Source organism: Bos indicus x Bos taurus, chromosome 2 (genome assembly GCF_003369695.1).
Source record: "Bos indicus x Bos taurus breed Angus x Brahman F1 hybrid chromosome 2, Bos_hybrid_MaternalHap_v2.0, whole genome shotgun sequence".
In the NCBI taxonomy this organism is placed as follows: domain Eukaryota; kingdom Metazoa; phylum Chordata; class Mammalia; order Artiodactyla; family Bovidae; genus Bos; species Bos indicus x Bos taurus.
This window is the reverse complement of record NC_040077.1, coordinates 112,818,502-112,845,519: the sequence shown is the minus strand read 5'-3', so window position 1 is coordinate 112,845,519 and position 27,018 is coordinate 112,818,502. Positions and strand designations below refer to the sequence as shown.

The 27,018-nt window shown below is 41.0% G+C and overlaps 1 protein-coding gene across 11 annotated transcripts in view; it reads left to right on the top strand.

Annotated features, from left to right (window-relative positions):
* DOCK10 (dedicator of cytokinesis 10) overlaps positions 1-27,018 on the top strand; it is a 304,461-nt gene that overhangs the window by 217,128 nt on the left and 60,315 nt on the right. For all 11 annotated transcript variants that reach the window (XM_027514857.1, XM_027514867.1, XM_027514851.1 and 8 more), the window contains exons 17-27: positions 2,121-2,308; positions 2,800-2,865; positions 4,591-4,683; positions 9,280-9,403; positions 9,588-9,709; positions 10,086-10,172; positions 12,970-13,062; positions 13,502-13,620; positions 16,455-16,524; positions 19,868-19,981; positions 23,480-23,551. In XM_027514857.1, the coding sequence (XP_027370658.1) occupies positions 2,121-2,308; positions 2,800-2,865; positions 4,591-4,683; positions 9,280-9,403; positions 9,588-9,709; positions 10,086-10,172; positions 12,970-13,062; positions 13,502-13,620; positions 16,455-16,524; positions 19,868-19,981; positions 23,480-23,551 (1,148 nt within the window). The remainder of the gene's footprint in view (positions 1-2,120; positions 2,309-2,799; positions 2,866-4,590; positions 4,684-9,279; positions 9,404-9,587; positions 9,710-10,085; positions 10,173-12,969; positions 13,063-13,501; positions 13,621-16,454; positions 16,525-19,867; positions 19,982-23,479; positions 23,552-27,018) is intronic.

Below are 27,018 nucleotides of genomic sequence, written 5' to 3'. Positions count from 1 at the left end.
TTTGGTTGGTTGACTGGTTGGTTGGTTCGTTGGATAGATAGTTTGTTACAGAGATTTGTTTGGGATTTTTTATCTTAACGTTTGAGATAACTAATTCATTATCGTGTAAAAATTTGGGACTTCTTTCTCCATTAGGACAGACTTATACGTATTATAGGGAGAAGGCAGTGGCACCCCACTCCAGTACTCTTACCTGGAGAATCCCATAGGTGGAGGAGCCTGGTAGGCTGCAGTCCATAGGGTCGCGAAGAGTCGGACACGACTGAGCGACTTCACTTTCACTTTTCACTTTCATGCATTGGAGAAGGAAATGGCAACCCACTCCAGTGTTCTTGCCTGGAGAATCCCAGGGACGGGAGAGCCTGGTGGGCTGCCGTCTATGGGGTCGCACAGAGTCAGACACGACTGAAGCGACTTAGCAGCAGCATACGTATTATAAGATAGGAACTATATTCAGGGTAACCTAATATTCATCTGGTATACACCATACACCTAGCAGGATATTGCACTGTATCACTTAATCCTCAAACACTGAAGGGTTGCAAATGACAAAGGTCAGTTTCAGAGGTATTGATAAACCTAACCCATATTGGGCAATGCCACACTGTGCTGCCAAACTCCAAACATCGTGTGTAGCTACCCAGGTGGCCATGCAGAAGTTATAGCTGGAATGTTTCTAGATTCTTATTACACAGAGAGCATGTATCTTTCTCAGAATATGGTTCATTTATGTTAGTGAAAATTTAAATTTTAGAAGCAATTTTATTAATTTATAAATAAGATCTTCAGAATTGATTTATAAGTGGTGAGATTGTTTTTTTCCTTCTTATTATGCTTTTTAGTGACTTTCTCAGTGGTGCAAATAATGAGTAAAGGCATTCTAAAAAGAGCTACAGACAGGAAAAGGATCATTATCACAGGATATTTGAATTACATGAGCATTATTAAATTTTTCATTCTTATTATTTTTCCACAAGTCACTGTAATATGAAAAAAAAAAAATCATTCTCACTTAACCCATGGCTCCAAATCACTTTTATATTGATTGGGGTGAAAAACCAGAAGATAAACTAAGCCATTTCCTCTACCTGATGTGTGGGACATAGATATTATTACCTAGGGAAAAGAAAAATAGCAAAAGAGAAAGCTAAAATATTCTCTCTGAAAGAGCCAGAGAACATCAGAGAAATCTAAACATACAATAAAAAAATTATACATGATTTTTTTGGGAAAAAAATCTTGTAATCTGATTCCCAAGCATATTTAGCTAACCATTTTGCTTGTTTGGACACAGGAAAATTCCAGATGGAGTAAAGGAAGGTATAAAACCTTGCTGTCTTTCAGTACCGCAGGCTGAAACCTCCAAACTGTATAGTGACCAGTTTTGATTGATATATTCTTCATTGTCTTTTCCCCCTTTTAGGCTGTTTTTTACAAAGTTAGAGTTTAAAAGATGGTAAAAACTGAAGAAAAAATAAAATTGTAACTCATAATGCAGAGGGTGATTATGACCAATGTTGTGAAATCATTCCATAGGGAAAATTACTATTAAGCCGATTGGTACTATCAATAATAAATCCATTGGACAGAGTTTTGTTCCATCACAGATCAATTTTTATACTGTTATGGTTAAGGTCAGTGAACTACTCTTTATCTTACATATGTTAGTCGCTCAGTCATGTCTGACTCTTTGTGAGCCCATGGACTGTAGCCCACCAGGCTCTTCTGTTTATGGGATTTTTCAGGCAAAAATACTGGAGTGGGTTTCCATTCCCTTCTCCAGGGGATATTCCCAACCAGGGGGTCGAACCCAGCCTGGTTACTATGCTCTGAGGATCTCTAGCTAAAATTTACTTTTTATATGAAGGTTACTACAAAAAGAAAATAGTTATAAATCCAAAAGATTTGCCAGTTTTTTGAGACATTAGTTTTGATGTTAAATATATCACTAATTATCTATCATGCTTGCCTCCTATAAATTTTTCATGCCAGCATAATTTAACATAAATTGGTATACAAGTATGGAATTTCTATTTTGAATAGATTCACTTTTAAATAGATTAAGTCTTGTTCACTTTTGATCATATTCAATGACAAACTTTTATTTCTGATTTTTAAAGACTGTGTAACATCGTCCTTTATTCCTGTCAAGCCTTTCAATGTGACGGCAAAACCAGAACCCACAGTGGAAGTGGAAGAATTTATTTATGACTCAACAAAGTATTGCCGTCCTTATAGAGTATACAAAAATCAGATTTACATTTACCCCAAGCACCTCAAGTATGATAGCCAGAAATGTTTCAACAAGGTATGATATGTTTCTGAAATATCATCCTCTCTCGCTACCCTATTTAGACCATATTAAGATGGCTTCTTGGAAGTTCAAATACAAATTACTATGGACCAACACTTAGGGATAGAAAACTATTTGAATAAAATGTTTAATGAGAGGCAGTGATGAGTTTTACCTTAAAAGTGTTTAAGGATACACATTTTGTAATATATGAATAATCCTTTCTGAAATCAGCCCTAAATAATGTTATTCTATTTTTAGTTTAATAAGAGAGACTCTGAAAATAGCATACCTGCACTTTCAATGTGAGCCTTTTATTCCCTTTTAAATAATCTCTCCCAATCCTTCTGCTATTTCTGAGCACTGTGAATAATATCACAAGAAAATGTTGGCTAGTCTACATTTTTCAGATTTAATTAGAAGCTACTTATTTTAGGCACTTGGATTGTTTTGTGATGTTATCTAATAGGAAATTACAATGTCCATTTCCTCTGCTGTAATTTCAGGCACGAAATATAACTGTGTGTGTTGAATTCAAAAATTCTGATGAGGAAGATGCCAGGCCCTTGAAGGTGAGCCAAGCCCCAGAGGGAACACAGCATAAAGGGGGAGGCAGGAGCCCTGGTTCCCTCCACCACCAAGAGGCTTTTATTTTAGTGTGCTTGAAAGCGGAGCACTTAGTACGTTTATTTTAAGTTTCCTAACATGTACCTGATTGAATAGCCACCATTAACTAGATCTATTAGAAATGCCAGTCTCATGGCTCCGCTTAGCTTTTCATGATTTGGAAAAAAGGAAGGCATTCTAGTGTGAAATCAATGCAAAGATTCCCCGCTGGAAGTCTTTGCCCTTTTCAGAGATTAGCCTGCATCTCATGAATTCACCGTACTTGATTTCAAATGCCACATCCCAGCTGGCCTTCACGTGGTCTGTGTAGAAGGGCTGCTCCTACTGGCCTGATGGCTAATGCAGGTGCCCCGTGGGATGCTCACTTTTATGGAAGGTGCATGTGGCCATCTGCCTGAGGACCTGGGAAATGGCCCTGGGAAGCTGGTCCCTGCTGTTGATCACATGATTTAATAAGATCAATAAAACCATGAGGTTTGTATGAACTGGGCTGTATGAACCTATAAAACTGCAACTAGATGGCTTTTTTTCAGAGTTTATATTTGATGTATGCTGTTTTTATTTTAGGAACTTCAAACAACATAAAGTAACCTATAAAAATAGAGTGGAAAATTCTTTTTAGTGGGCTTGCAGCCAGATCTTCCCAGTTTCAATGAATCAGAGGAAAGAGATAGTAAAGGACAAAACTAATTTCTAGCTAACCCCCACAATTATCTGAGATCATCTCTTAAAGCACTCTGTCAGGGACCAGTTGTATTCTCCAAACTCAGAAGGGTGGTAGCATTATTCAGAAGAGCAGTAATCAGTTTGAGTGATTGAATGAATCATGCAGAGTAGAGAGAAAGAGTTCTTTAAAATTGTCCTAAGGTACTCTCAGCCTCCTCAGGTTCCAAGTTCCACAATAGCATTAGCAGCAGGAGAGAAAAACTAAAATGAAATGAAATTGTCAGGCGAACAATAGCAGTGAGCAGATGGCAAACACACCAGGCCTGTTAGAGCATTGCTTATGGGGAAAATTCTTAAAAATGAAAAGTACTTGCAGGTATGTGTGACCTTTGTTTCATTGCATTCTAGAGCATTACTCAGAGATACAGCTAACTTCAGTAGAGGGACTCTGAACCTTGGGCTAAAGGGACTTTTATGACAAGAAAGTACCATATCCCCACCCACTGGCCTGATTAGGATCTGGGATAGAAGAAAAATACAGTATGGTAGAGCCTGGAACCAGCCCTAGGATTCCAGCATTCTTGGTTGGGGGCTGGCATGTCAAGAACTGGGGTCAAACCAAGCCTTGTGGTCACCCAGGACTGATGACCTTAAACTCTACATCAGAGGTGGATACCGTGGGCTGCAGGAATCAGAAGTGAACAGTCTCTTATCTCTGGTAATCAAAGTTAGGTAGTGAACTGACTCAGACATTCAGTTTTGATGTAATATCTACAGAGTGAATTAAAGCCTTCATATTTTCTTCAACAGTGCCCCATTGTAGAATAAATACAGGACAGCAGATCAAAGAAGTTCAAGGCTAATTAGATGTCAGCTAAGCCTGGAAGATTATCACAAAATTTATCTTTGTTGCAGAAGGGGAAACTGAAAAAAGTTGTGGCCTTTCTGTGCTCAGGGTTAATTTCAGACCCTCATAATTATTCAACTCATGATTTTTTAAACAGTGTATTTATGGAAAACCTGGAGGGCCCCTCTTCACCTCGGCTGCCTACACTGCAGTTCTGCACCATTCCCAGAATCCAGATTTCTCAGACGAGGTAAGGGTCAAGACTTCCTGCCCTCAGCAGCTCCTTAAAAGATGTGTGAGTAGGTAAGATAATACATGATGATAAACGCTCTCTCTTGACTACACCTCTGACTCAGGACGTTCCCTAGCAGGTGTTTACGTAACCAAGCTTCCAAAACTACATTCATTGACAGTTGCCCCAGGACTATGTTGAAAATTTATATATTTCAGCATATGATTATCTTTTTAAAATGTGAAATTTTTATTCTATCATTCCTTTCAAATTAGATGAATTTTTTATTTTATTTCATTGGCTACTATAACAAAGATCGTATTAGATAGTTCTTACCAATCAGTAGCAGCATTTCCGGAGAAGGCAATGGCACCCCACTCCAGTACTCTTGCCTGTAAAATCCCATGGGTGGAGGAGCCTGGTGGGCTGCAGTCCATGGGGTTGTGAAAAGTCAGACACGACTGAGCGACTTTACTTTCACTTTTCACTTTCACGCATTGGAGAAGGAAATGGCAACTCACCCCAGTGTTCTTGCCTGGAGAATCCCAGGGACAGGGGAGCCTGGTGGGCTGCCGTCTATGGGGTTGCACAGAGTCGGACACGACTGAAGCGACTTAGCAGCAGCAGCATTTCATGTCTTAAGGAACAAAACAAAAAAGGCTAGAGTATGAGCCAGCATTGTTGCTTATAACCTTCATAGTAATTGAAGGAGCTTGGACCCCTTCCCCTCAGGACCTTCTCTGCCAGTTCTTAAGACTCTCTTATTATGTGCCAGGCACCACACTGTCCTCCAAGTATGCACCATCTCCCTTCATCCACTCAGCTTTCTCCAGAGAACCAGAGCCAATAGGAGGGTAGATAGATATAATTTAATACAAGGAGGCTTAAAAGTCCCACAGTCCATCATTTCCAGCTGGAAACCCAAGAAAGCCATTGGTGTAGTTCAAAAGCTTGAGAACCAGAGTGCCTATTGTAGATTCCAGGCCAGGTTTGAAGGCCTGAGAACCAGCAGCACCAAGGGCAGGAGAAGATCAGTGTTCCGGGTCAAGCAGTCAGGCAGGGAGGGAGTTCCACCTTCCCCAGCCCTCTTGTTCTATTCTGGACCTCAATGGAATGATGGTCACCCCCGTGGCTGATTTCTTCCAGAAACAGCCTCACAGAGATGCCCAGAAATCATATTTAACCGGCTATCTGGGCATCCCATGGCCCAGTCAAGTTGACACATAAAATGAACCTTCACGCCTTCCTACTTTACAGATAAGGAAACTGGGGGTCAGGGAAGCAACTCTGCCTAGGGCATGTAACTATGAAGTGACAGTCAAAATATAGGCCAGGCCATGTGACTCCAGAGCCTGAAGCTTCACCACTCTGCTAGAACACATCTAAAACACTCACTGGGGGACTTCCCTGGTGGTCCTGTGGTTAGGACTCTGCACTTCCACTGCCAGGAGCCTGGGTTCAACCCTTCACTGGGGAACTAAGATCCCATAAGCAGTGCAGCGTGGCAAAAAAAAAACAAGAACAATAGCAACAACAAGAAAGCTTCGTTGGGTTAATGGCAAATTACTATACACATGTCAGCTGGTAGTATAAATAGCTTCAGAAAAACAAGTTCCAATAATTAAATTTAATTTCTAACCATTAAACTAAGGTCTGAACTCATGAAACCTGTCAGTATGATGTCTGGGATTAAAAATATCACAGCTTTTGTATTAATTTCCTGTTGCTCCTCTAAGAAATTATCTCAGTTTAGTGACTTACATAACACACATTGATGATCTTACAGTTTGTTGTGCAGGTCAGAACTCTGAAATGGGTCCCCAGGGCTGAAATCAGGTGTCAGCAGGGCTCCATTTCTCTTGGAGGCTCTGGAGAGAATCCTTACCTTGCTTTTCCAGTTTCTGGAAATGCCCACATTCCTTGGCTTTTGACCCTTTCCAGCAGTGTCATCACTCTGACCTCTGTTTCTCTCCTCGCATTTCTTATGACCCTGACTCTTCTGCCTTCTCTGATAAGGACTTTTGTGATTACATTGGCTCCACTGGACTAATCTGGTTTAATCTCCCCATCTCAAGACCCTTAACTTAGTTGCACCTGCAAAGTCCCTTTTACCATGTAAGGAAACATATTCATATATTCTGGGGATTAGGACATGGGGGACATCTTTCCGTGCTAAGTTGCTCAGTGATGTCCAACTCTTTGCAATCCTATGGACCATAGCCCACCAGGCTCCTCTGTCCATGGGATTCTCCAGACAAGAATACTGGAGTTGAGTGGGTTGCTATGACCTCCTCCAAGGGATCTTCCCAACCCAGGGATCGAACCTGTGTCTCTTATGTCTTGTGCAAACGGGTTCTTTACCACTAGCACACCTGGGAAGCTCCCGGGACACTGTGGGCAGGAGGTGGGGGGGGTGGGTGGGGGTGCTATTATTCTGCCTATTGCCCTTGGTTACACTCGGACCATTTTTAAACTTATTAAAAGAACACTGATGAAACCACAGACCTGAGGAACCTTATCTCCTTCTTCCACATCCATTTAATGCTCTTAATTTTTTCCCTATAAATTTAGGACAGAGGTGAAAAAAAAATTAAGAGAAAAGTCTATTACCATATTACTGAATATTTACTACAATATTGACCCTTTGACAAAGCCCATCTGAAAGGCGCATTCTCTGTCGACGTATAAGATTAAAAGGAAAAAAAGGATGTTCTTAGGGTTAAGTGTGGCTTTTAATCTCTCTCACTCTCATGTGCTTCCTGGAATCCTTGTAAAAGCCGTGAGCTTCTCCACAGGAGAACGTGTATCTCATGAACAGCCTGGTGAACTATGCCATGCAGATTCAAAACCATTTTCTTCTTTGTATTGCAAAAAGAAATGATTGCCTTAATTATAAGCATGGCTATCAATTCTTCTAAGACACTGTTAAAAATATAATGTGAATATTTGCAGTACTCACTTCTGAGGAGTATTTGCCTTAATATGTAGTTTAACTGGAATTCTTAAGCACCTGTTTCATTCCTATGTGCTCTGGCTAAAAAAAGAAAATTTCATTCTTCTGCATTGTTAGTTATTGAATGTATTGAATGTACAGTTCAAAAACTGTATATTGGCTTTGTTACCAGGTTAAAATGCTGGTGTATAACGAATATATGTAAGCTGCAAACCATTCTAATTCAGAAGTTCTCAAACTTTACCAGGCATAGAATCACCCAAAAGGCTCGTTAAAACACAGATTACTGAACCCTGCGCGCCTCCCCCCCGCCCAGGATTTTTGGATCCTGTATATGTCTGGGATGGGGCCCGAGAATTCACGTTTTTAGACAAGTTTCTAAGTGATGCTGATACTACTGTCCCAGGGATGACACTGAAAATCTATTAATAAATTCTCTCCTGAACAGTGTGAAAATAAATTAACTAACTATATAGATGCACAGAGTCTAATAAATAAATTGGTAGATAATTTGCTTAGGTCTCTGGGCTTCCCTGGTGGCTTACCTGGTAAAGAATCTGCTTGCAATGTGGGAGACCAGGGTCAATCCCTGGGTTGGGAAGATCCCCTGGAGAAGGGTAAGGCTACCCACTCCAGTATTCTGGCCTAGAGAATTCCATGGACTGTATAGTCCATGGGGTCACAAAGAGTTGGACACAACTGAGCAGCTTTCACTTCACTTTCACTATCACCTTATTGCTTGATTTGATGTTCTTTCTAGACACTACCTTGTTGCTAATATTGAACTGAATGTAGGTCACCTGCCTGGGATCCTGGGATTCCAGTGTGACAGATGTTCTTGTCCTGGAACGTGCTAGTAATTACTGACGAGTCTATCCTCCTAAGTGACTCAAAACCCCCTAACGTCTCTCGCCTTGTTTGCTTCCTCTATACCATCCTACTTCACAAGACTGTTGAGGGAATTAAATGACAGCCTATGTGACAGAGATTTAAAAACTGAAAAGTATCGCCTGGGGATCTTGTTAAAATGAAGATTCAGATTCCACGTGTCTGGAGTAGTGTCTTGAGTTTCTGTACATCTAACCAGCTCCCAAGTGATGCTTGGTCCATGCACACCCTTTGGGAGGCGAGGACAACTTAATTCATGTCCCTTGATAATAAGTCCTTAATCTGTGCCTTATTTACATTATACAGTTATGTCTCCTTGTGTGTTTTTCATATGTATATGTCTGTTTGTATATGTGTGTGTGTTTAATTCACGGCAAAATCTGTTGTTCAGTCACTCAGTTGTGTCCGACTCTTTGTGACCTGTGGACTGCAGCATGCCAGGCCTCCCTGTCCTTCACTACGTCCTGGAGTTTGCTCAAAACTATGTCCCAGAGTTTGCCCATGATGACATAAATTACCTAAGGAGAAACACTGGGTAGTCTAAATTATCATCATCCACCACAATAAAGAAGTAAAAATATAATCTTGATGCATTAGTGCTAGCAGGATGGATATGTACTAAGAATTAAATCAGTGCTTCTAGTGCTGACTTAAATGTGGACCTAGATTTCAGTTAAAGACTTTTTAAAAGGTTAAAGTGCCTATGCTTTGTCTTGCCCTGACCCTAGGAAATGATTTCAGTCTCATCCCAGCTACTATCTCTTTCACTGCAGGTGAAAATTGAGCTCCCAACACAACTTCATGAGAAACACCATATTCTGTTTTCTTTTCATCATGTCACTTGTGACATAAATGCGAAAGCCAACGCCAAAAAGAAGGAGGCACTGGAAACCCCAGGTACTGACCAGAAGCGATCCGACATGGCCATACATGTCATCTCTGGGACTTGAATTGAAGAGCTGATTTATTTAGAGTTTTTAAACTAGGTTTTGTATTCATAAATGATAAATAGCTTTCTTTTTACTCCTCACCGTGAAGGTGTGTACTGAAAAGTTTTCTCTCTGTTTTTCTTTTTTAACAGTTGGATATGCTTGGCTTCCTTTGATGAAAGATGATCAGATAGCTTCTCAAGAGTATAATATCCCAGTAGCAACGAGCCTGCCTCCAAATTATTTAAGCTTTCAAGATTCTGCAAATGGGAAGGTACTGGGTAGCATACAACTTAAGAGAAAAGATACATGGGCTAAATGACATGAGGTTATCTTCCATTGGCTATTTAAATTAATCCCACCTTATGTATTCATCCACTGTAATTAGAAATCAACTGTACCTGTAATATTTCAATACCTTGTTTTGTTTGTGGCCAGTAGAAATGATCTATTCAAAATGATCCCCTGATATCACATTGGTATCATTTACTAATACTGCGAAATGTATTTGCATCTCTCATTTTCCATCTCTATAGTAATGTGAGACTAATGGATCAAGGTGGCAAATTAACATAAACTAAATAACCTATTTATTGACATTTCCTTTCTCTCAAATTGCCGCAGTGACAGTAACAAACTCTTTTTTGCAGCACACTGGGAGTGACATTAAATGGGTCGATGGTGGTAAACCACTTTTCAAAGTATCGACATTTGTTGTATCAACAGTGAACACTCAGGTGAGCATGTTATCCTGATACTATCCAACTGCAGACCAAAATTCCAGAAGTGTATTTATCAAGATGACACTTCCCTTGGAAGATGGTTTGCTTCCAATGACAACACCCAAGTGTTAAAAATATGAAACATTTAAAATTAAAATTGTGGACCTTTCCCTTGAAACTCAGTCTAATTTCCAGTGCCTATCCAAGCCTCCTGTCATGGAGCAAAGGCCATGAAGTGGTCAAAACTGTGTCTGAGAGCCACTTTGGTCAACTTCTGACACAGGGATTTTGGACAAGTCACTTCACCCCCACAATCCCATGTCCTCATCAGGAAAATGATAACAATAAAAGAAAATCTCCACCTAAGATTGCAGTAAGGCTCAAAATGAGAAACTGCATGTGAAAACGTCTCATGAACTACAAAATGCTGAACACAGGGAACTATTACCACTGTCATAGTACCATAAAGCTCACCCCTTCCCTTGCAAGGCAGCTTATTTTAGCGCAGTGGGAGAAGTTTTATGATACTGATTACGAACTACAAAGCAAACTGTTACCTGTACGTAGAATAAGTATTGCTCCTTTCTTAAATTCAACGTGCATTTGGTTGTTGTAGTTGTGTGTGTGTGTGTTTGGTTTTGTTTCTTTTTTGTTGTTTTTTAGTTTTTGTTTTGTTTTGTTTTGTTTTGCTTGAGCACATACTTGGTTGCTAAGAAAAGTGAAATAATCCAGCATATATTGATCAAAATGTCTTTCCATAACCACTGGCACCTCAAGCCAAATTGAGTCCTCTTCCCCAGTCCTGTATCATAACTTCTTAAATACATCTTTTCTCTGATGCCATCAGCCTCAGTCAAGTCACAATAAGATGACTGTTCTCCACCAAATCCTGCATTTATGTATCTCAGAATCCTGAGTTTCTCTTTGTCATGCTTCCAGCTACTTTCCTCCAAACAGCTCGGGTCCCTCTGTGACTCACCGTTACTTACCTTTCTCTATATCAGCTTCCACTGCCTACACACTCGTCGCCCTGGAAGACACCTTCCTTCCTCTATAGCGGTATTTACGTCAGTTTTTGAAGACCCAAGGTCCTTTCACGCACTGTGCCCTCTGTCTGCTTCCATTCCTCCAGAATGCAGGGATTTTGTGACACTGCCTTTCCTCAGCCAGGAAAGCTATCTCTCTCTCTGCCTCCCCTCCCCTCATCAGTCTTTCAGCTCCTATGCATCCTTCAAATCTTGGTTCAAATATCACCTCCTCAAAGAAGTCTTCCCTATCTGCTGACCTCTCAGACATGCTGTATCATCTTGTCATATACCGTCTGACACCCTGTTTTCCTTTGAAGCACCTGTCTGATTGTGAGAAAATAGAAATATAAATTGTGTGGAAACCATGGTGTCGTATCCATCTCAGGGGCATTATGGAAGGACCAGAGGAAGGGAGTGGGTTTTCCTTGCCCACAGCTCTGTCCTCCATGCCAACTGAGGATCTGACAAATAGCTTTCACTAAATAATTCTTGAAAAAATAACATGAAACTGAAAATATTACTCACACACACACACACACACACACACACACACACACACACACTGACCTGTGGGGAACTCAAACCACAGATGCCCCTCTAGAGCTGACAAATGCCAGAGAAACACCCAGAAGAGTGTGAAAATTCAGAGTGCTAGTTTCTAAGTCGTGTCTGACTCTTTGCGACCCCACAGACTGTAGTCCTCCAGGCTCCTCTGTCCATGGAATTCTCCAGGCAAGGATACTGGAGTGGGTTGCCATTCCCTTCTCCAGAGGATCTTCCTGACCCAGGAATTAAACCTGGGTCTCCTGCATTGCAGGCAGATTCTTTGCCACCTGAGCCACCAGGGAGTCTGTATCCCACTTCCTGACTATGTAACTTTGATCCCCAGCATTTCCAACGTGACATTTGCTTCAGGAAACAACATTAAAGGACAGATTGGTTTGCTCCAGCTGCCATTATAAAATACCACAGACAGGGTTGCTTAAACAGAAATATATTTTCTCACAGTTGTAGAGGCTGGTCGTCTGAGATCAAGGTGTCAGAGTATTGTCTTCTTCCAAAGCCTCCCTCCTTGGCTTTCCTCTGTGTGTGAATATCCAAGTTTGCTCTTCTGTAAAGACATCAGTCATATTTGGGCTAGGACCACACGAACTACCATAATTACCTCTTTAGAGGCCTTATTTTCAAATATGGTTACAACCTGAGGTACTGGGAGTTGGGACTTCAACACATGGATTTTGGAGGGGACACAGTTCTGCCCCTAACAAAGGACAGGAGTCAACTTTTATTTCACGATGCCAGGTGGACTTCCTAATTTTTTATTAACGCTGACATTTTAAGTCTGAAAGTATCCCTGTGCATATTAAACCGTACCCATTCTCGTGTGTATTAAAGAATAGTAAGAATAAATGATAGAAGTCTGTGGAATAAGCAGGAACAGGAAGATGATAGAAGAGAATTTAAGAAAGAAAGAAAGAAAAAAAAAGAGGGAGGAAAGGAGTAGGAACAGAGTCAAGAGAAGGAATTCTCTAGCTGTTGTCATGTGGCCCAGAAGGACACAAATCTCTGAGAATGAAATAGGAAGGAGAGCAGACTTTGTGGTTCAGATCAAGCCCTCAGCATGCCAGAACAGCTCCAGAAATGAGAGGTCTGTCTCTCTGCCTCCTTGGTAAAGCGCCTCACACCAAGTCATCTGCCCTACAGAAGGACTCACCTCCCATCACCATGATTGTTACACAGCTTATGTGTCATCAGAAAAATCAATACTTTTTTTGCTGTTTCAGGATCCACATGTGAACGCATTTTTCCGACAATGCCAAAAAAGGGAGAAAGATATGTCTCAGTCACCTACCTCGAATTTCGTTCGCTCCTGTAAGGTAACATGATGTTCAAATAGTTGCAGTGGTCTCCAGGATGGAAATAGGCAAAGCAGACCTTTACATTTTGCATTGAGTAGCAAGCTTCAGGGTAATTATTCTTGAAGCTTTTTAAACACCTTACCATTTCCAAGAGGAAATGATTTTATTTCACAGTTCCTAAAAGGTGTCTGTCTGTATAATGGAAGAGTAAGCAAAGATCAGTTTCTCCAAAATAAAAATGGTTGAAAATCAGAGTCAATTGACTCTGAATTAGTTAATTAGATGTAGAGTCTTTGCAACATTTACCCTCATGCCTGTATGTCATGAGAAATGCCATGAAAAATAAAGCCAAACAAAGGTGAACTGCTGTATTCATATTCAAGTCCTGATGAACATCAGTCGAATGTGCTTTAAATTTAATCAATGACCTTTTTTTTCTGTCCTGCCAATTTAACAGAACTTACTGAATGTGGAAAAGATTCATGCAATCATGAGTTTTCTGCCTATAATCTTGAATCAGCTCTTCAAGATTCTGGTACAGAATGAAGAAGATGAAATAAGCACCACTGTGACCAGGTATTCATAGCACAGCCTTGGGAGAAGAGATTTTATAAGCTGTGGTGACAGACAACTCTAACTATAACTGAGTGGCTACATAACTGTGTGTGCTTGCGTTTCGTTTGAACATATATCTCAAAGTTAAGTATGTCTCACTCTTGAGTTCTTACCTTCTAATCATCTACTATTATCATCCACGTGGAGTTTTAGACCTCTTTTTTTAACTTTTCCTTTGTGCTTTTTAATTATACTTTTTTATTTTGAGATAGTTATAGAGGCACTTGCGGTTGTAAGAAGTAATACAAAAGAGAGCTCATGTTCTCATCAGATGTTCCCAATGGTGACATCTAGCAAAACTATAGGACAGTATCAATCCCAGAATATTGACATTGAAAGAAGCAGGAGACAGAACATCGCCCTTCCCAGAAAGATCCCTCATGTTGCCCTTTTATTGACACACCTACTTCTTTCTCATCTCGGTCCCCACCCGTTATTCCTGGCAACTGCTAATCTTTTCTCCATCTCTAAAATTTTGTTACTTTAAGAATTTTATATATGTTATATTGAAATTTTATATGTAATATGAGTACATATATTTTTATATTATATATTCCATGTATTTATATAAGTTGATAAATTTATTATATAGTCTATTTTAAATTTATATATAAGTTATATGGATTTATGAGGGCTTCCCAGGTGGCACAGCGGTAAAGAATCTGCCTGCCAGTGCAGGAGACACAAGAGACACAGGTTCAACCCCTGGGTAGGGAAGATCCCCTGGAGGAGGAAATGGCAACCCATTCCAGTATTCTTGCCTGGAGAATCCCATGGGCAGAGGAACCTGATGGGCTATAGCCCATGGGATTGCAAAGAGTTAGACACGACTGAGCATGCACACATGCACAAATGTGGAATTATATCATATGACAGTGTGTAACCTTTAGGAATTGGCTTTTTTCACTCAGCATAACTCTCTGGAGATTCATCCAGGTTGTTACATCAATCAATAGTTCTCTCCTTTTTATGTGAGTATATTCTATATCATAATATGTTTAAAACTCACCCATTGAAGGATAGCTGGATTGTTTCCAGTTTTTGGTAGATTTGGGGTGAACATAAGTTTCCATTTCTCTGAAAAGAACAGTTGCTAGGTCATATGGTAGTTGTATGCATTGGGTTTTTTTCATATTTATTTATTTCTTGAGCTTAGTTGTGACACACAGGATCTTTGGCCTTTGTTGCAGCATGCAGGGTATTTAGTTGTGGCATGCATGCTCCTAGTTGCAGCATGGAGGATCTAGGTCCCTGCCCAAGGATTGAACTCAGTCCCTCTGCACTCGGAGCTCAGAGAGCTAGCCACTAAGCCACCGGGCAAGTCCCAAAAGTGCTGGTTTTAAGAACATGCCGAATTATTTTCCTGAGTAGCTGTACCATTTTTTCCCCACTAAATCTTATTTTTCTTTTTATGTTCAGTTTTTCTTTCACTGTTCTCGCTTTAAATTTGCCTTCGCTACATTCTTTCAACATTACTAATCTGTCTGGTGACTTTAGCAAATTACAGTCTTCTCTTTCTAGAGATAGGGTTTTCAGTTAATTATTGAATCATATATTCCTAAAGTTCATTTTTTTTAAAAAAAATATTAGTCACAGCATTCTGGAAAAAAATTACTCTTTTTTTTTTAATTTTATTTTATTTTTAAACTTTACATAATTGTATTAGTTTTGCCAAATATCAAAATGAATCCATCACAGGTATTGACATTGAAATGTCTCTAGTACCTTCATAACTACCACACATATTACTAGCCTCTTTTAGAAAGACAGTCATAGCTCAGCTGGTTGAGAATCTGCCTACAATGCAGGAGACCCTGGTTCAATTCCTGGGTCGGGAAGATCCCCTGGAGAAGGGATAGGCTACCCACTCCGGTATTCTTGGGCTTCCCTGGTGGCTCAGATGGTAAAGAATCAGCCTGCAATGTGGGATACCCAGGTTTGATCTCTGGGTTGGGAAGATCCCCTGGAGAAGGAAATGGCAACCCACTCCAGTATTCTTGCCTAGAGAATCCCCGTGGACAGAGGAGCCTGGCTGGCTACAGTCCATGGGGTCACAAAGAGGAGGACACTACTGAGTGACTAAGCACAGCATCATTTTTAAAGTAAAGCTCTGAAGCTAGAAAATTAAAACATCTCTAACATTCCTACAACCATCCAGTTCTGGAGCCAGATTAGAAGTCCCCAACTGTGCCTTCAGGTTGTACTCTTTTCAGCATGAGTATATGCATCTGTTGGCAAAAACTCCTAAATATTTCAGCAGATAGACCTGTTAAAATTCTGAGATATTCCTAAGCACTACAGCCATGGAGTAACTGCAAGGATTAATGTGAAGAAATCAACCTGTACCACAATTGCTACTGGACTCTAACCCAGCTAAGGAGGAAAACCCAAAAACTTACATTTTAGACTGAATACTTTTTCCAAAAGCACATATATAACACCTCTAAGTTGGAAGACAAGCTCTTTAAAAACAGAATGTGATACTTAGAGGTTAAAGATCTTAAGTTTTAATAAGATACTAAAATCACTTCCTTTTCCAAAAAGACATTGTCAGCAGACACAAACTGTAATAGCAGCCATAAGACATTACTTTTATCTTCGTGTTTAGAAATTTCAAGGTTGGAAATGGCTAATGGATGTTATAGATACTGAACACCCGGTACTGAGTTTGAAATTGGTTCATTCATTCATTCAGTAATGATTAAGTGCCCAGCTCACCAAGCACTTCAGTGACAAACCAAGTGGTATTTTCCTGCCTTCTCCAGAAAGGCCACTCAACAGCTTTGCTCTTCCAGGGTTCTGACCGACATCGTGGCCAAGTGCCATGAGGAACAGCTGGACCACTCTGTCCAGTCCTACATTAAGGTATGAAATTGCCACGTGGGCGTCAGTTGTATCCCCTTGTGCTGTGTGGCTTGTCTCATTTCCTGTCTGCAATAAGTGAGGAGTTCCCCTCTTTAGCTGAATGGTGCCCACCCCAGTCATACTGAACTTTCCCTTTAGTGACTTAGAACTCCTTCTTTTTTGCATTAATGGGATTAATGTATTATTTCAATATATAAATAATGCATACATGTGCAAATGAATATTTATATGGGGAGAAAAAGCAAAGAAAGAAGTGCAGGAGAAAACGAAAGTATGGTCTTTTGAAATCAACATTAGAAATATATGAAATTCCTCTGTAAATTTAAGGAAGATGCCTCCTGTTGGTTTGTTGAATGTGCTGTTTCTTCTGTAATGTTTTCTTAGCTCTTTTTATTGTTTTCTCAGGCATTATTTCATTTTCCCAGTTACTGTATATTTGTACCTGCTTCTGGTATGTTAAGTCCTTTCTCCTCCGGCATGAACCACTAGCCCATCCCATCAGTGTGCACTGCTTCCTCCAGTGGCCTTCGTCAGATGTTCACTTGGACATGTTTATATTCTCATTTTCAGTTGGCCTGTGAATTTATGCCAGTGAACTTGTGATGATGTTTGCACATTATAGTTCCAGCCTAAAGGTCATCTTCTTGAAGGAAAAGAAAAAAACCATCCAGAGATAAATAAAAGTATCTTATATTCCTTTATATAAATAAAGGACCTAAATTTCAATTTTTATGTATAGATTATCTCTTTTAAGAGACATAGAACTTTTTAATTAAAAGAAAATATTCCATGAATATATATAGGTAGACATGTGCCCATGTAGTTTAGATGTCTAAAAAGGCAACCAGAGAAGAAATTTGGGGTCCTTTGTGCTAAAATTTTGTGACAGCAAGAAATAACTAAAAATTTTATTCTGGAGTGAACCCCTCTGAGATATTATCAGTGAGGAATTACTCCCATTACAGTTTCATATTAACATGTTTTTTATCTGTCAGAAAAGTTAAATGTCTTCCCAAATATCTAAGTATGAGTGTGTGCCCTTATATGCCAAAAATAGTAATTTCACAATAATTTCCCTATGGTATGATTTTACCCAATAAGGTCTACAATTCAATTGCCAAAGGCCAGTTCCATCTACAAATGCCTTTTTAGTTTGCTCTGTAAGACAGAGGCATAGCTTCCTTTTATAGGATATTGATGAGTTTACTGTTCAGCAGAATCATCTATAGAATTTTCATTCTCTCAACCCTTACCCCAGTTTTCCATTTCAAGCTCCGGAGGGCATGAAAGGAAAAAAATTTCCCAATCTCTGTCATACAAAGTCATCTCCTTTTCAACACACGTATTATTTACCTTGTTCCAGTAGAATTACCAAAAATTGCTTTTAGAACCCACTGATGTGACTATTTTTGTGACAGCCAAGGCTAGTTCCTGATGAGAGCCTTATATCAGCTCATAGAAGCAATCTGTAATGCTCTTGGAGTGGTATCCTGGCAGTGCTTCCTGGAGCAGTCCTTATTTTTAACCAGGATATTTAAAAAAATCCTGACGAGACCATTTGATTTTATGATGTAGGAGGATACTTATTGAGTTTGCTTTGAAGTGTTTTCTCCAGTGGACCACATTTTGTCAGTGTTTTAAATCCAGAAATACACCTACGTGGATTTTCAAGCTGATGACAATTCCTAAAGATGTTTCATAACATAATTTCATATGTCTAAAACAAATACAGACAAATATATATAACCAACTAAAATTTATTCTGGAAAAAGCACTAAAGTAGAAAATGGAAAACTAGATTCTAGTTAGGGTTAGATCGTTAACTCGGAGTGATCAGCCTGTCTGAACCTCACATTTCCTCTCTGTGAAGTGAGATGAGTGGATGAGATGAACATCCAGCTATCTGACTCTGTGATTTGACTCCTGCTATATATAGTACATGGCTGACAGTCTGACCTTGACCAAGGAATCTGATTTTTTTTTTCACCCTTAATGGAAAAAAATTAATTTCTAACATATACAATAATATTAAGCTCCACACCTAAGAGTTTAATGAAAACTGGGGTCAATACCTGCTTTGATGTCCTTGCAAAATGTGATTGTTGATATAGTTCATACTTATTCAGAAATATGCTAAACACCATTTCAAGTTCAGTGGTGCTAAATGCTGCTAACTCACTCCATCTACAATATCCAAAATGTACACATACACTCACCGTGTCTTTTTCAAAGATGTATGTCTAAAGTTGATCTAATTAGATACCATCGTTTATAGCAACTCATGGGATTGACATGGTTTAGCCAAAATTTTAAAAAATTTCAGAGCTAGTCAAAATGCCCTTGGAGCTAAGTAACTGTGCATGGGATTAGATAGTTGATTACATTACCCTCATAGGAGTCATAATCCATGAGGGGGAAAATTGTACTACTCTTGATTTTAGCTAGTTTCATGCATCTCTTAGCCTTATTCTTCTCCTTTGGGATGAGCTTGGAGAAGTCAGACGCCTCAGGAGATTTAGGCATCAATGTGCTATGAAGTCAAAGAAATAGCTATAGACCCCAAATGCAAAGTGCCTCTGCTTTGTTTCTTGTCTGTCTTCACCCTTGACGATAGTGAAGTCCAAACTGTAAATATTATAAAGAAATGACCTTCCTTGAGGCAAACCCAACTCATAAGTAAAACATCATAAGCATTTTGTACTTTAAATATATGTGCATGAATTGATACTTAAAATATATGAAGAAATATGGAAGACTAAACCATGACATGCACTCACTGTGCCAACAACCGATCTTTTAAGGAAAAGGCCAGCAGCCTTTGTTATCTTACTGACGGCCAATGTTTATGAACCTCTTGGTTGCCGCGTCTCAGCGTGAGGAGGTAGTGGACCCCGGGCTCGTGGGCAGTTCTCCTACTGGCCTCTGGAAGGCACCAGGTTCCCCACTTGGCTATTTGAGTGGGTGCTCTACCCTTTCAGGATGAAGAAATGCTACCATGCCACCCACCTGTTGCCAGTGGAAGGAAGGAGAAGGGGAAATGTGCCCTCAGTAGGTGGGTCAAAGCCCTCCATGTTTCCTTGAACCCGCTGAATTGCTCTCTGATCTTCTTTTTTATTTCTACTAAGAGTGTGTCAAGGAGAGCTTAGGTGAGCAAGGCTCTACCTGTACAAAGCCCTCAGTAGGAGCAGGTGTGTATTACACTTATCATTGGGCCTTCATTTATTTCATGACAAAATCTGGCATGAGCAGATAATTTTGAGACATGAGTTATTCATGGAACATAATTTTTGACCCTTTGTTTTTAAGTGTTTAACTTTTTTTTCACTGTTTGGATTTTCTTCAGTTTGTGTTCAAGACTACGGCATACAAGGAGAGAACTATACATGAAGAACTGGTTAAAAATATGACTGGTCTTTTGCAATCAAATGACTCCACAACAGTCAAGCATGTCCTGAAGGTAAAGAATTTAAAGACGGGCTTTCACTGGGATGGCTTACACTCAACTCTGAAGGTGATAGGAGTCATTGATTTTTATAGATCGTTTCTCTTATGGTTTCTGGTGTAAGCTTCGTGTTGGAACAGTAGCATGTGACCCCATGGACTGTAGCCCACCAGGCTCCTCCGTCCATGGGATTCCCCAGGCAAGAATACTGGAGTGGGTTGCCATGCCCTCCTCCAGTATTAAGAGAACAGATCATCTTTAAAAGTAGAATGGACTCAGGTCCTTTGGCCTAAAGGCAAAATGAATGACTCTTAAGAATGGCCTGTAACATTCAAAAGTACTAAGTGTACCCAAAATAAAGTTTATGGGGTTTTTAGGCACAACAAGAGGAAAAATACCAACAAAAGGATTAATGATATATTAATGAGTAGACTGACAGCAGAAAGGAGGCAGAGAAACAGCTACTCTTTTTCCCCCAAAAGTTGCAACACATGCATTTGTAGTAACATAAAAGATGGTGAGAAGCTTATGAAGATATAACTCTAAGTTATTATAGACTTGTGAATGTACTCCCCTGCTAAATTAATTATCTATCATGACTTGACAGATAGATGATTGATGAGTAAGTAGCTAGAGAGGGCTGAGGCTGGATCAATAAGCATCAGCATTTCACTAAAATCAAAGTTGTCTAGGTCAAGTGGTTTGTTTGTTTAAATTTAAATTAGCTGTATGAGCATATTCATTCAATTTATCCAGCAAATATGTTCTAAGTGCCTTCCATACAACAAACACCATCCTCACCATCCTTGGCACTTGATATGCATATAGAGAATAGAATAAAAATCTCTGCCTTTGGGAAGTTTACATAGTACTGCAAGATAAAAAATAGTAAATGACCCACATAATAGCAAAGTTAATTAAATTGCATGTTCAGGGACTTCCCTGGCTGTCCAGTGGTTAAGACTCCACGTTGCCAATGCAGGGGGCTCAGGTTCAATCCCTGATCAGGAAATTAAGATCCCACATGTGGGAAGGAGAGGTTGAGATGAACTACAAGAGTCGCATTGACGTATATACACTACCATGTGTGAAACAGATAGCTAGTGGGAAGTTGCTGTGTGACCCAGGATGCTCAGCTTGATGCTCTGTGATGACCTAGAGGGGAGGGTGGGGTGGGAGGGCAGGGTGGAAGGGAAGCTCAAGAGGGAGGGGATGTATGTATACATACAGCTGATTCATGTTGCACAGCAGAAATTAACACAACATTGTAAAGTAATTCTAATTTCTTTTGTTTTAAAATAAAAAAAATTAGTTTTAAAATTTAAAAAATCGATTTAAAAAAATCCCACATGCCAGGCGGTGTGGCCTAAAGATTAAAAAAAAAAAAGTCTTTAAATATGCTTTAAAACCTTAAAAAAGGTTTTAAAAAATGTTGGGAAAAAATTGCATGTTCAGCGGTGAGAAGTAGCATGGGAAAAGAAAATATCAAGCAGGTAAGGGCATGGGGAGCACTGAGTGCAAAGTGAGGTTTACAGTTTTAAATACAGTGGTCAGGATAGAGCTGTGGAGAAGGAAAGACCTCAGCAAAAAATGTGAAGGGGGTGAGAGAGCTAGAGACGTTTAGGGTAGAACATTAAAGGGAGAAGGGGAAACATACAGTATTTGTCATTCTTTGACTTATTTCACTAAGCATGTAATGCCCTCCAGGTCCATCCATGATGTCACAAATAGCAAAATTTAGTTCACTTATATGTGGAATCTAAAAAATAAAGCCAACAAGTGAGTATAAGAAAACAGAAACAGGCTTAGTGATACAGAGAACCAACTAGCGGTTATCTGAGGGGAGAGGAGTGAGGGGAGGGGCAAAATAAGTCAAGGGGATTAAGAGGTACAAACTGCTAGGTATAAAATAAACTACAACAATGTAATGAGGAGCACAGGGTATATTGCCGGTATTTTATAATAACCTTGAGGAGTGCACTCCATAAAAATATTGAATCATTATGTTGTACACCTGAAACTTACATAACATTATTAAGTCAACTGTATTTCAATTAAAGAAAATAAAGATTGAGGGGAAGACCTGTATAATGTCGTAAGGCAGCAGCACACCTGGTGGACGTGCCTAAAGGATGGCAGGAAGGTCAGGAGCCACGTAAGCAAAGAGAGGAGGCAAGATGAAGTCAGAGAGGCACCAGGAGGTTAGGCGGGTAGCGTAAGGCCTGTGGGCCATTGCAAGGGCTTTGGCTTCTGCTGGGAGAGAAACTGGGAGCCATGAGAGGCCTTTGAGGGGAGAAGTGAATTGAGCTGACCATGGTTCAAAAGGGTCTCTCTGATGACTGCATAGAGAATAGACTGTAACGGGGTAAGGGTGGGGACAGGGTCGCTGGAGAAGGCTGCCTACCTAGCATCCTTGGGTGTTCTTTGCTGCTATGTGTGCTCAGTTGTGTCTGACCCTTTGTGACCCCATGGACTGCAGCCCACCAGGGTCGTCTGCCCATGGAGTTTTCCAGGCAAGAATTCTGGAGTGGGGTACCATTTCCTTCTCCAGAGGATCTTCCCAACCCAGGGATCAAACCCACATCCCTTGTGTCTCCTGGATTGGCGGCCAGTTCTTTACCACTAGCACCACCTGGGAAGCCCTGGGTATTCTTTGGCCTTCTCCAAGTGCACCCCTTCTCATGAGGCAAAGTGTGAAGGGAGTCAAAGGAATGCCGCCTGGAACTATAAGGATTCCCAGGAGCCCCCACCTTTAGAGCTTGTAGGTTTATTCCTGGGCCTGCTTACACCTCTTTAGAAGTCCATACTAAAGAGGGAAACTCTTGTTGCCTGAGTGTAGCCCCAGACCTAAGGCAGGAGCAGTGTATGGTGGGAGAGAGGAACTGTGGAGAGGTTTGTGGGCAGCGCTTGGGCTTGCAGGCTGGACAGTCACACCAGGTCCCTCAGGGCAGGACGGAGCCCCGGGTGAGAGGAAGGGGTGGGCCAGGGTCATGCTCTTCCTATGCTCCCACATTCAGGTACAGTATTCCAAAATGTCATGAAGTTGTATTTGTCAAGGTAGGAAGAGCCAACATACTTTATTTAACACTCTGTTAGCTTTTAAATACTTAAACATACAGCTTCCATTTTTACTTGCCTCTACCCATCGTAATGTGAGGGGTGGGCCTGCTACAACATTTAGTTTTGTTTAAGGAAAACAGGTAGAACACCCCATGAATAAGTATTTCCTAAGACGACTGTCTAATCAGCCATGTCAAATAAGCCAGTTTCTTGTGTTATACAGTCTTTGAGATGACTGGGAAACAGAAATACCTGGCATTTACATTTCCCATTAGAATTTTGCTAAGGATGATCCTAACATAATGGAGACTATATTATTCCTCTGATGCATTTAATTTCAAAGAATACATTCCAAGATAAAGATTTTATAGTATCGCATGTTGTAAAGAACAGAATTATCATTACTTTGCTGTAAGATAATAAATTTCTGATTGTCTTTTCTTTTCCTAACAGCATTCCTGGTTCTTCTTTGCAATTATCCTAAAATCCATGGCACAGCACTTGATTGACACAAATAAAATTCAGGTATGATCATATGTAATAAAATAGCATCCAACAATTATGCTCATGAATATTCTCTGAATAATGAATATGCTCTTATTAGTTCCATTTTTATTTGTTTTCTAAACCTTACTGATTTATGCTCACTGCTTTAAGAATTTTTTTATCTGGACCATTTTTAAAGTCTTTATGGAATTTGTTACAATATTACTTATCTTTTACGTTTTGGTTTTTTGCTAGCAAGGCATGTGAGATCTTAGCCTCCCCCAGAGAGAGTGTTAGTCAGTCAGTCATGTCCAGCTCTTTTCGACCCCATGGAGTGTAGCCTGCCAGAGTCGTGTGTCCGTGGAATTCTCCAGGCAAGAATACTGGAGTGGGTAGCCATTCCCATCTCCAGGGGATCTTCTCGACCCAGGGATTGAACCTGGATCTCCTGCATTGCAGGCAAATTCTTTACTGTCTGAGCCATCAGGGAAATCCCTTAGTCCCCCAGTCAGGGATCGAACCCACACGCCTTGCCTTGGAAGGCAAAGTCTTAGCCACTGGACCACCAGGGAAGTCCCTGCTCATGCTTTCTATGTAGGAGACGTGATTGTGTGTCAGTACAGGTCCTTCAGAAGCAGATGGAAGGACAAAGTTAGAAATGCAAAATGACTGTAAAGGATAAAAAGACAGGCAAAAGGACTAGGGAAGTCTGATGCCTGTGAAAGGAAATGGCAAAGGAAGGAGGATTGACTGCAAAGAGCCTTGCAGTGAGACAGTTTTAGCTGGACCAATGGGCTGTCTGAGAGCAAGGAATGTTCATGAGGAAAGTCCTGCATTGGGCAGATGATCTGACTCTGACACCTCTGCAAGCTTGGAGCAGCCAGGGAGAATGTGACCTTGGTGACCTTGGCATGGTCTCTTGAGTGCATCCCCAAAACTCCGTAGCTGTTTCTTTCATCAAGCAGATTTTTTCTCAAAGGAATGTCTGCGCTGTGCATATCCTTGACTGCCACCTTCGGTCCACGGTCCACAGATTACACTACATTTTGCAAATGTCTCTGATTCTGCCCCTCCGTAGCTTCCCTGGGCCTCTCTTCCTGAAAAATGGGGCCTAGTGGGATTTGATTAACTGTAGTCTGTTACTATTGCTGGCCTCAGGACCGTACATGGTTCTCATCGCCTCCCTCCTCTGCCATCCATTCTAGATTCCCCTCACCTTCAGCCAGTAGCTCTGAAGGTCTCAGTCACTTACCTGTGTTGTGGCCCAAACGCTCATTCCAAATGGGTCCAGAGTGGTCTCAGCCTTTGGACCATTTCTAGTTACAGTTGGGTAAGGAGGATCAAGAACCTCCCAAGTAGATTCCCTGATTTCTGCATGTATTTCTCTCTGTTCTCTTTGTGAGTAAGACCAGGCAGAAACCTCAGACACTATGCCTCCTTCACTGGGAGACTAAATCAGAACAGTATTGCATGGGGTGGGGATAGTGGTGAATAGCAATTATTGTCTTCATTTATACTCTTGGTGGGGGAGGGGCAGTGTCTTAGGCCAAAACCTATAGAGCCCTTTGAAGATGGACTTTAGAATCATTATATTATACACTTACTAAAGCTGCAGGACACTTTCTTTAGGGACCCTGTCTCCTTTTCAGTTAGTGTGTACCAGATTTGAGAACTGACTCAGGTCCAGGAAGACAGAGGCCAAGTTACCCTTGGCCAAGCCGCCAGTCAAGCATCCAGTGTGTTTACTGCAAATGCCAATTGTGTCAATACAAATTATACATTTAGACCAGGTAAATGGCTGGTGGTCAGATCTTTGAACCCAGTGGACCTGCTGCTAACAGAACTTAGGACTACATTATTAATCTTGTGAGTTTCTACTCTAAGCAGGTGGACATGATGGTATTTTGGTCTCCAGATATCAACATCAGTTCAGATCCTGTGTCCACTCGTGCTTCAAATGTTTGAGTGTAATCACCTAAGAAAATCCTATAGGGTCCTTTGGAGAAGGACTTTAGAATCATTGCATTAGACACTTATTCAAGCTGCAGGACATTTTCTTTAGGGACCCTGCCTCCTCTTCAGCCAGCGTGTACCAGATTTGAGAACTGACTCAGGTCCAGGAAGATGGAAGAGTCATGGCTATTTGTTGGAACAGAGATCCTTGTCTTCTGATGGTCCATTTTGTCTTATTGGTGGATATGAAGCAGTGCCATTGTTGCCTGCTACCTGTCTTGTCCCTAGGGATTCCACACATCAGTAACCAGCCCTACAGCTTCCTGAGAGTCAAGCCCCCTTGGCTGCTCTCCAGACTTGCCATTTGTCTTGATCATCACAGCCACTGGTCCCTGGAGATTGGGTGCAATCACATGACCTCTGTATATAGCTGACCCTCATCCTCATGGCTGTTAGTGAGCCAACACTGTATTTGTCTCTCCCACCTGCAGAGGGGAGATACCATTGAATGTCTTAGGGATGTCAGTCCCTAATACCTTCTGGATGGCTTTGGTGCACAGTGGGTCTTCTGGGCTCATATTTCCATTCCTATGTCCACTTCCCTCTGCCTTTTTATTCCTTCCTCTATCATCTGCCAGGGCAACCCAGGTATTTTCATCCTGCTTAAAATGAGCCATCTCCAGGACTCCTAAGAGCCACCTAACAGTGAGTGGTCCATCCCCTGAATTCTTGTTTAAGCCCACGTCCTGACAAAGTGCCCTCAACTCAGTGAATTTGAACTTATCCACTCTTTCATTCTGGCCACGTTGATCAAACACCCGCAACGTTGTCTCAGTGGTACTCCCACGTGGCCCTTGCCAGTACATGCTGTGCTGTTTTGAGTTACTCAGTCGTGTTCAACTCTTTGCGGCCCCATGAACTGTAGCCCACCAGTCTCCGCTGCCCATGGAATTTTCCAGGGAAGAATACTGGAGTGGGCTGCCATTTCCCTCGCCAAGTGATCTTCCTGACCCAGGGATCAAACCCGAATCTCTTGCTTCTCCTGCATTGGCAGGCGAGTTCTTTACCACTACCATCACTTGGGAAACCATATCTGGCACATGCTAGCTAAATCTTATTAACTCCTTGGGGTATACACTCTTCCTTACCTTATTAGGCTGAGCAGGTTCACAGCTGAGTTGAGCTGGGGTATAACCCAGTTAATGCCCGGAGCTTCAGGAGAGGAGGAAGGACAGCTCCCAAGGGGTCTGCCTATTGCCTTGCAGGCTTCTGCAGCATCTTCCCACATGCCAGAAGTGCTGCCTCTTAGAGGAGAGGAATGGGGCACTGAGGATTCAGGGGTCTCTGCAGAGCCACCATCCACACCTCCAGCCTCAAGTCTTTCCAAACATGGTCTTGACATAGCATAAGAGACCTGCCCTGGCTGTGCATCTAATCATCTCTAGTATTCCAGAACTCTGAATTCTTAAGTCCCAGGTTTGCTTTTCAGCTGTGTCTGCTCTTCTACTCCCAGAGATAACAGCCTCCGACCTGGGAGCAAGAGAAAATCTAAC